This window comes from Xyrauchen texanus, chromosome 50 (assembly GCF_025860055.1).
Source record: "Xyrauchen texanus isolate HMW12.3.18 chromosome 50, RBS_HiC_50CHRs, whole genome shotgun sequence".
Taxonomy (NCBI): domain Eukaryota; kingdom Metazoa; phylum Chordata; class Actinopteri; order Cypriniformes; family Catostomidae; genus Xyrauchen; species Xyrauchen texanus.
The window spans coordinates 17996878-18005741 of NC_068325.1; the positions used below are offsets into that span (position 1 = coordinate 17996878).

At 38.0% G+C, this 8864-nt stretch overlaps 1 protein-coding gene across 3 annotated transcripts in view; it reads left to right on the forward strand.

The window, feature by feature from the left end:
• Positions 1-8856, forward strand: part of LOC127640953 (glutaminase kidney isoform, mitochondrial-like) — a 29625-nt gene extending 20769 nt beyond the window's left edge. For 2 of the 3 annotated variants that reach the window (XM_052123690.1, XM_052123691.1), the window contains exons 13-18: positions 46-177; positions 1042-1134; positions 7002-7063; positions 7207-7283; positions 7424-7487; positions 8688-8856. In XM_052123690.1, coding sequence (XP_051979650.1) covers positions 46-177; positions 1042-1134; positions 7002-7063; positions 7207-7283; positions 7424-7487; positions 8688-8841 — 582 coding nt within the window. In that variant the 3' untranslated portion in view covers positions 8842-8856. Of the gene's footprint in view, positions 1-45; positions 178-1041; positions 1135-2048; positions 3441-7001; positions 7064-7206; positions 7284-7423; positions 7488-8687 lie in introns of those variants that run through there. The other variant, XM_052123692.1, reaches the window with a different exon arrangement.
• The last annotated feature ends 8 nt before the right edge of the window (positions 8857-8864 follow it).

Genomic DNA, 8864 nt, shown 5'->3' on the forward strand with positions numbered 1-8864 from the left:
CAATCACACTCTGTTACAATTTAATGTTGTGTGCTTGTACCATAGGTTGGTCTTCCGGCTAAATCAGGTGTTTCCGGAGGTATCTTGCTGGTGGTGCCCAATGTGATGGGCATCATGTGTTGGTCTCCTCCTCTGGACAAACTGGGAAATAGCGTGCGAGGCATTCAGTTCTGCACGGTACTACATTTAAATAATTTTTATATTAGGGCTGTCAATCGATTTAAAATTGTTGTTTGTTACCTGAACTGCTGACATTGACGAAATGTTCAAACAGGCCAACGGAATGCTCATTAATTAAAACTCCAGGGGGTCTGAGTAGCTCATCAAGTATTGACGATGACTACCACCCCTGTAGTCGCAAGTTCGAATTCAGGGTGTGCTGAGTGACTCCAGCCTGTTCTCCTAAGCAACCAAATTGGTCCAGTTGCTAGGGAGGGTAGAGTCACATGGGGTAACCTCCTCGCGGTCACAATTAGTGATTCTTGCTCTAGTAGCATGAGCATGAGCCTCCGCATGCTGTGAGTCTCGCAGTGTCATGCACAACAAGCCATGTGATAAGATGCGCGGATCGGCGGTTTCAAAGCGGAGGCAACTGAGACTTGTCCTCCGCCACCCGGATTGAGGTGGACCACGAGAACCTACTAAATAGTGGGAATTGGGCATTCCAAATTGGGCGAAAAGGGGATGAAAATACATAAATAAAAATAAAAAGTTGCTCTATCTATCTATCTATCTATCTGACGGGTTTCTGACTATTTATGTGACGTTCTGAATAGCTAGCTAGCTGGCGTTTTGTCTTTTACTTATGTAAAACCATACATTTTCAACCTTTTAAAACTAACCCAACGACTTTAAACTTTCAGACAAGGTTTTGTCAAGCAAACATCAAAATTTGTCTTGACAAACTTTACCTACCTAGTTCATAACTGATCTGTGTATGATCAGAACTGTATTTAGCACTCAAAAACATGACTGAAACTGTATTTTGCTGCTTTGTGAACATATCCTCTTTCTACATTGATTTTACTGTTTCTTTTGCAGGATTTGGTTCAACTCTTTAATTTCCATAACTATGATAACTTGCGCCATTTTGCCAAGAAACTGGATCCACGCAGAGAAGGCGGAGACCAACGGGTGAGTGACAGATGTTTCCTCCCAATCAGCAGCAAAATGCTAATTTAATTTAGGGGTGGGTGATATACTGGTTGAAATGTTAAAGCAGTAAAATTTGTAAAGTGGTATACCATTTTTCAAATATTGTTTGAATTGTGGTTGTGCGAAACAAATAGGCATTCTAGAAAGTAAAGTATTTTATTATTCATCTTAGTATTTATTGTTTCTTTGCAATTTACTAACTTCAGACATTATTATTAGTCAAAGGGACCTTTCTTATTTTTTCAATAGCATTTAATCACTTTTTCAGGTGTATGTCATGATGTATTATTATCGACCAAGTTTTGTAACATTCTGCTTATGTTGCCCACCCCTAAATGTAGCTAATGCGAATAATCCTCTAACAATGGCAAGTGTGTGTATTTGTGTGATTGTGTGCTGATAAACCAAAGCATTTGTCCTCGTCCTGCATCGTTGTACTACTTCACTCCTTTTCAAATTAATTTATTTCTTTTCCTCGGCACGGTCTGCCCTCTACTGGAGGACCAGGGTACTGCAGCAACCATGTGCCTTCACTTGCAATGCTAAATCGCTAAATGCTAAACATTTCTTTTTGATTTAGATGAACTGTGCCACTCAGAACTGGCTTGCTTAAAGCTGAAGTGTGTAATTTTATATGAAAATACTTCTATCCCAGGTTCATATGCAGAGGCGACTAGAAGTAACCAATTCGAAACTTCCCTAAAAAGTGTTCGGTAAAAGGGACTACCTGTTTGTTTTGTAATTCTGTTTGGTGATGCATATATTACACACTTCCGCTTTAAATTTCAGCTGTTTCTTTCATTTCTCCGCCATCCATACTAACCCAAGCGGAAAATTCTGAAATGAAATAATCTAATCTGATAATCTGTCCGTGTCCGTATTGGTTAAAACAGCAGCAGCAGCCTCTCGGACCGCTGGACTATACGAGTCTACAGAAGGAACTCGCGCTCACTGACAAAGTGTGGAAAAAAGTCTGTCCTTCCGAAACGGATGGAGACAGTTCCACCTCTGTAGTCTATAGGATGGAGGGCATGGTGGAGCGAAACTAGAAGAGACAACTGCCCCACCCCACCCCAAACACACCCACTTTCTTGTTTTGTCATCCATCAGCTAATCATTTCCTTTGTTTTATCAGTATTTCCTGTATTGAGTTTTAAGGCCACATCCACACTAATATGTAAGTATGTCCATTATGGCTCGTGTTTAAGAAAAGAACACTCAACAGTGCGTTAGTCGTAACAACACGTTACAAGAGGCCGAGAGGAGTGCCATGTCCTATTCTAGTCCCTTTAATATGAAGAGACATCTGGTTTATAAGTAAGCCATTTGTAGGTTACCATTCAGAAGTGTAAATACATTTGTGGTTCTGTGGCACTTTAAAACTTTCTCTATTTATTGGAGCAGCCTGACATCTCCACATTGACGAGGGAAGTGTTTAAACCAACAGTGATGATTTTTGCAATTTATTTGGTGAAACTAGTGGCACAGAGATTGCACACAACAGCTTTAAAATGTTACAATTATGTTAGAAAAACAATGCTGCGTTCACATAATTTTGGATTTACTGTAATTACGAGATTTCGGCTTGTTAAAACCATTCACACCTTCGTCAAACTTGGAAACTAGGAATTTTATGAACATTCCGACCTGACGGAACTTTTACGATTTTGTTCGCCAGACTCGGAAAGTCTGAGGCCACATCAACATTAATACATTCTTGTTTGAAAACGCATGAATTGTGCAACGTTTACGTCTCTCATCCACACTAGAACGTCTTTTTCCTTCACTGAAAATTAAGCGTTTCGAAAATGCTCTCAATTATAACGTACTTCGAAAAAATATGATGTTAAAGGTCACACATACCTTCACACGGCGAAATTCCTCGGGCAAAATACAGTCATCTCAATGGGAATTCGCTCAATCTTGAAATTCACGTGACGGAGTTCAAGTTTGGTGAACTTTACGCAAACTTTCGCCACATTGACCAAATGCTTGATTTGGCAGTGACCTCTGTGTGGGCGGTGCTTCATGTACTGCTATATGTAATTCTGAATATTCACAATGGACAAGGATATCGTTTTAGTGGCAAGTTTCTTTTCAATTTCACCCTGCCAGAGTATGAAGTGCAGCATTATTCACATTAATGCGGTAAGGCGTGGTCACACATACCTGTGCACGGTGAAATTCCGCAGGTGAAGATGATGTGGACCGCAGGGGCGGAGCAAGGAGTTTTTCAAAAGGGTGGCCAGGCAGGGGCAAGCGATCAGTCTGTGGTGGCACAGAAATGTTCGTGCAGCATGTGACTGTGGTGGTGGGAGGGGGGGTGGATACAATGATACCCGGGACGGAGAGGTTTGGCGACCTTGGTGTGCGCACATGTTAAGTTTGTACATTTGTACAGGGATGATTTCACCACTAAAGAACTAAATTGTGCCAAAAAATGACCAAAAGAATTACTAAAACAGCGATTTCGAGTGGGGTGGACAATGGGGTGGCCAGGCTTCGGTCCATGGTGGCCACGGCCACCCCCTATCCACTGGTGGGCAGATGTTGAGCACATGTGAAATCAGCAAAAAACTAATTGCCAAGCAACCTCTTTTTAATGCTGCACTTTATACTATGAAGAGTGAAGTTAAAAAGAAACTCACCGTAAAAAGTATATTCTTGTCCACCCACACAGAGGTCACTTTCAAACCATCCAACTTCCATTGGTCAACCGGGCGAATCCGCCTGTCAAATTTCGCCAAACATAAGCTCAACGCGAATTCCGCGATGGGAAATTCTTCGCCACCGGAAGTCCATTGTGCAAAATTCACAATCGCGCAGGTTCCCATTGAATTGACCACCAGAATTTCGCCGTGCAAATGTAAACGTGACCGCTACTATAGGAAACGGAAAATGGATTAGTGTGTTAGTCTGGATGTTGCCTGAATTTGATGAAACCTGACAGAACTTGGTTGTGAACGCACCATAAGATTTAGTATTAGAACTGCTTTTTTCAAATAGTTTCAGAAACTTCCAGAAAATATTCCTGACGTTCAGTGTCCTTTGTTCTTTTGATTACATTTTTTCAGTCTTGTCAATCATTGGTTTCCCTTTTTTTTTTTTTTACCCCCTCTAATCAAAATATTTGGTTTGGAGAATGTATGTTATTGAGGGTGTTCTGTTACTGATTTCTGGTAGTATTGTGGTATTATAATGAAACATTTATGGGTTAAGAAACCAAACAACTGTTTAACGCTAACTAGCACAGACCGGGTTGACCTTGATCAGATTGTGTCACTAGTGGTTTCAGAAACTGTTAAAATTGTATTTGAATCTTTGTCTCTAACCCAGTTCTTGATTGAGTTTTTTTTTTACAGTACTGTATTCTGTTCAAGGAATTATTCATTTAATTTCTTAATTTGTGCCTCTTGAATCCATCAATTTGTGCGGTTATTTTTTTCATTAAAACTATGAATTGCTATTTTAAAATCTCTGAAATAAATTTGTCAAGATTATTCCAAATTGAGCAAGACATGTCTGCACCAAGAGCTTTTAAACTACACCATTTAAACTGACGTGAACTTGAATTTTTTTAAAGGATGGTTTGCTTGCTGAATTTCAGGTTATTAGCATTGATTGACATTTCACATGCTGTTTTATGTCCGAAAATTTTACATCTGTTACCTATTTTGTTTATGGAGACCACCTTTAGAAAAAAGAGTAGCTTTGTACATTGTTTACAACATATACAGTGTTGTGAAAAAGTATTAGCCCCCATCCCTATTTCTTGTTTTTGTGTACATCTCATACTAAATTGATTCAAAAATTCAAACAAAATCTAACATAAAACAAAGGCAATCTGATTAAACACAAAATACAGTTTTTAAATTATAATGTTTTTTTTATTGAAGCAAAAAGGTTATCCAATACCAAGTGGGCCTGTGTGAAAAAGTATTTGCCCCTTAGTTACTAAATCCCCAACTCTATGAAACTGCATTCATAATGGGGTTTAGCTGGACTACACACCCAGGCCTGATTACTGCCAGCCCTGTTCAATCAAATCAACCTAAATAAAACTATTTTCAGCAGCATGAAGTTGGCTAAAATGTCTCACCCAGTAGCACACTATGCCAAGTTCGAAAGAAATTCCAAATATGAGGAAAATGGTGCTTGAAATACATCAGTCTGTGAAGTGTTACAAAGCTATTTCAAAGGCTCTGGGAGTCCAAAGAACCACAGTTGGAACCATTTTCTCCAAATGACCTTACCAGAAGTGGCCGACCTTCCAAAACTCCTCCAAGAGCACAGCGACGACTCATAAAAAAAACTGTATTTTGTGTTTACTACAGTTGCTTTTGTTTTGTTATATCTCATTTGAAGATCTAACACAATTTAGAATGTTTTCTTTACTTTATATATATATATATATATATATATATATATATATATATATATATATATATATATATATATATATATATACTGGTAGCCAAAAGTTTGGAAAAATGTACAGATTTTGCTCTTATAGAAGGAAATTGGTACTTTTATTCACCAAAGTGGAATTCAACTGATCAAAATGTATAGTCAGGACATTAATAATATGAAAAGTTTTGAAAAAATCTTCAGAACTTCTTAAACTCCTTCAAAGATTTCTCATCAAAAAATCTTTCACGTGCAGCTTTGCAGATCCTTGTTATTCTAGTTGTCAGTTTGTCTAGATACTCAGGTGACCTTTCACCCCACACTTCCTGTAGCACTTGCCATAGATGTGTCTGTCTTGTCGGGCACTTCTCACGCACCTCACAGTCTAGCTGATCCCACAAAAGCTCAATGGGGTTAAGATCCATAACACTCTTTTCCAATTATCTGTTGTCCAATGTCTGTGTTTCTTTGCCCACTCAAACCTTTTATTTTTGTTTTTGTGTTTCAAAAGTGGCTTTTTCTTTGCAATTCTTCCCATAAGTCCTCTTGAGTCTTCTCTTTACTGTTGTACATGAAACTGGTTTTTAGCAGGTAGAATTCAATGAAGCTGTCAGCGGAGGACATGTGAGGCGTCTATTTCTCAAACTAGAGACTCTGATGTACTTATCCTCTTGTTTAGTTGTACATCTGGTCTTCCACGTATCTTTCTGTCCTTGTTAGAGCCAGTTGTGCTTTGTCTTTGAAGACTGTAGTTACAACTTTGTATGAAATCTGCAGTTTTTATGCAATTTCAAGCATTGTACAGCCTTCATTCCTCAAAACAATGATTGACTGACGAGTTTCTAGAGAAAGTGGTTTATTTTTTGCTATTTTTGACCTAATATTGACCTTAAGACATGCCAGTCTATTGTATACTGTGGCAACTCAAAAACAAAGACAATGTTAAGCTTCATTTAACGAAGCAAATAACTTTCAGCTGTGTTTGATATAATGGAAAGTGATTTTCTAGAATCAAATGAGCAATTTAGCATGATTACTCAAGGTTAAGGTGTTGGAGTGATGGGGTTGTTTTTTACATCAGTAATGTCCTCACTGTACTTTGTGAACAGTTGAATGCCACTTTGGTGAATTAAAGTACCAATTTCCTTCAGAATCAGCTAAATCTGTTTATTATTCCAAACTTTTGGCCATCAGTGTATATATATATTGTCATCATCTGTAAATGTTTTAATAAATGATGCTTTACCCATTGTGATTTGTTCCTTGTTTCTTGATGTTCACTGTTTATGCTTTGTATGTCATTTTGTTATACTGGTTAACTATGAGGTAATTTGACACAGCCTGAATTGAACGTTTGAGATCCTGTACAAGTGGTTCATGCATCGATGTCATTCTAGTGTCATTCATTTGTCACAAACGACTCATCTGTTGTCTTCCAGGTCAAGTCGGTTATCAACCTACTGTTTGCAGCCTACACGGGGGACGTGTCGGCCCTAAGAAGGTACCGTGAAACCAAAAACAAATGTTTTTAGAGAAAGCTGATGAGTATTTGACACAGTTTAATGCAGTTAAACTCTACATTTCTATGCATTTCACATTACCTAATGATTATTTTCATTTTTTTGCACGTTCACATGTGAATAGGTTTGCGTTGTCGTCCATGGATATGGAGCAAAGAGACTACGACTCTAGGACTGCTCTCCATGTAGCCGCTGCTGAAGGTAGCATGCAAAAGATATCGAGCCGTTTAGCCCAGGCTTGCTCAGTTTGTTTCCTGTCATTGACCTAATTTTCACTCTGATTTTTAAGTGTAAGACCATTCTTTGGTAATCACGCTCATAAGTGCCCGTGTGTGTTTTAGGTCATTCTGAAGTTGTGCGTTTCCTCCTGGAAGCCTGTAAGGTCAACCCAGTGCCCCGGGACAGGTACAAAATCAAATCTTGAAATCTGCACCGCAGATCTTTGTGTTATGTTGCATTAGCCACTAATTGACGAGTTTATGAAAGTTAGGAAAGAAATCGGAAGAAAAAAGTTCCGTTAAAGGAACGTTGCGTACGTTTCCTAGTTAAACCCTGGTGTATTCATTTCAAATGTCATAGTCGATTGTCATTTTATGTTATTTTATATGATTGATTCATCTTTCAAATTAATGCAAAACGTTCATGGAGGACTCCAAACAGCATATACACAGTCTATTTTAACCTACAATTATAATTACAAATGAATATACTTAATTGATATTTGCTTTATTTTTTTAAGCCAAGTGTCTGTTTTATGGAAGTTAGGGTATTACTGACCACATTTGTGCTGAATATGTTTATTTTACAGACGATTATTAATTAATCTAATGAATCTATCAAAATGATTGAAACCCCTAAAAAAATGTATTGCAGTGATTTAACTGTAATAACGCATTTATAAGCGGATCTGAGAAGTTTTTTTTTGTATAGCGCTTTTCACAACACACATCATTTAATTTTAAATTATAGTAGGGCTGTCAATCGATTTCAAATTGTAATCAAATGTATGTGCTAATTAATGAATTCAGTTAATTGCATGTATTCATATTTGTTGGGAACCAATATATGAGAATTCAATAAATATAATGAAATTAAATTGGTACTTCAAGCTAGAAATGCTCAGATTTTATATAAATTCCTTATTAGGAAATGTATGCATGGTCAGAGGGCACGATTAAATGCATTTAATGTAGTTAACGCGTTATTTTATTAATAATTAATCATGCTTAATCGACACTTTAAATCAACATCCCTAGTTGTGAGGTACAAATTGGTATTAAAAAAAAAAATGCTAAAAGTGTAAAAAGAGTCGTAGCTTAGCAGTTAGTGCACATGTCCCAGACACGCTGAGCCTAGTTGGTAATGCAGGAAATGCAGGTTTGAATCCAGTCTGCAACATGTCCTGATCCCATTGTGAGCCATTGCTCTTTTCTCCCAAAGAACCTCCGCAGAAACGTGTTCACTTCCTTATGCCTCTGATAATGCAAAAGAAAGTATCAAAAAGACCCAAAATAATGAAAATCTATATAAATGACATAATCTTTGCATATAATACAGTTCTGAACAAACTATGCACATTACATTTCGGGTGAAAATCCCATACAGGTGGGGTAACACTCCCATGGACGAGGCTATTCATTTCGGCCATCACGATGTCGTAACAATCCTGCAGGACTATCACAACACCTACAGCCCCAAAGACATCACAGCCGACGGGGAAAAAGAGACCGCCGAGAAGAACTTGGACGGGATGCTGTAAACACTATCTAATCTCTGCGTTTA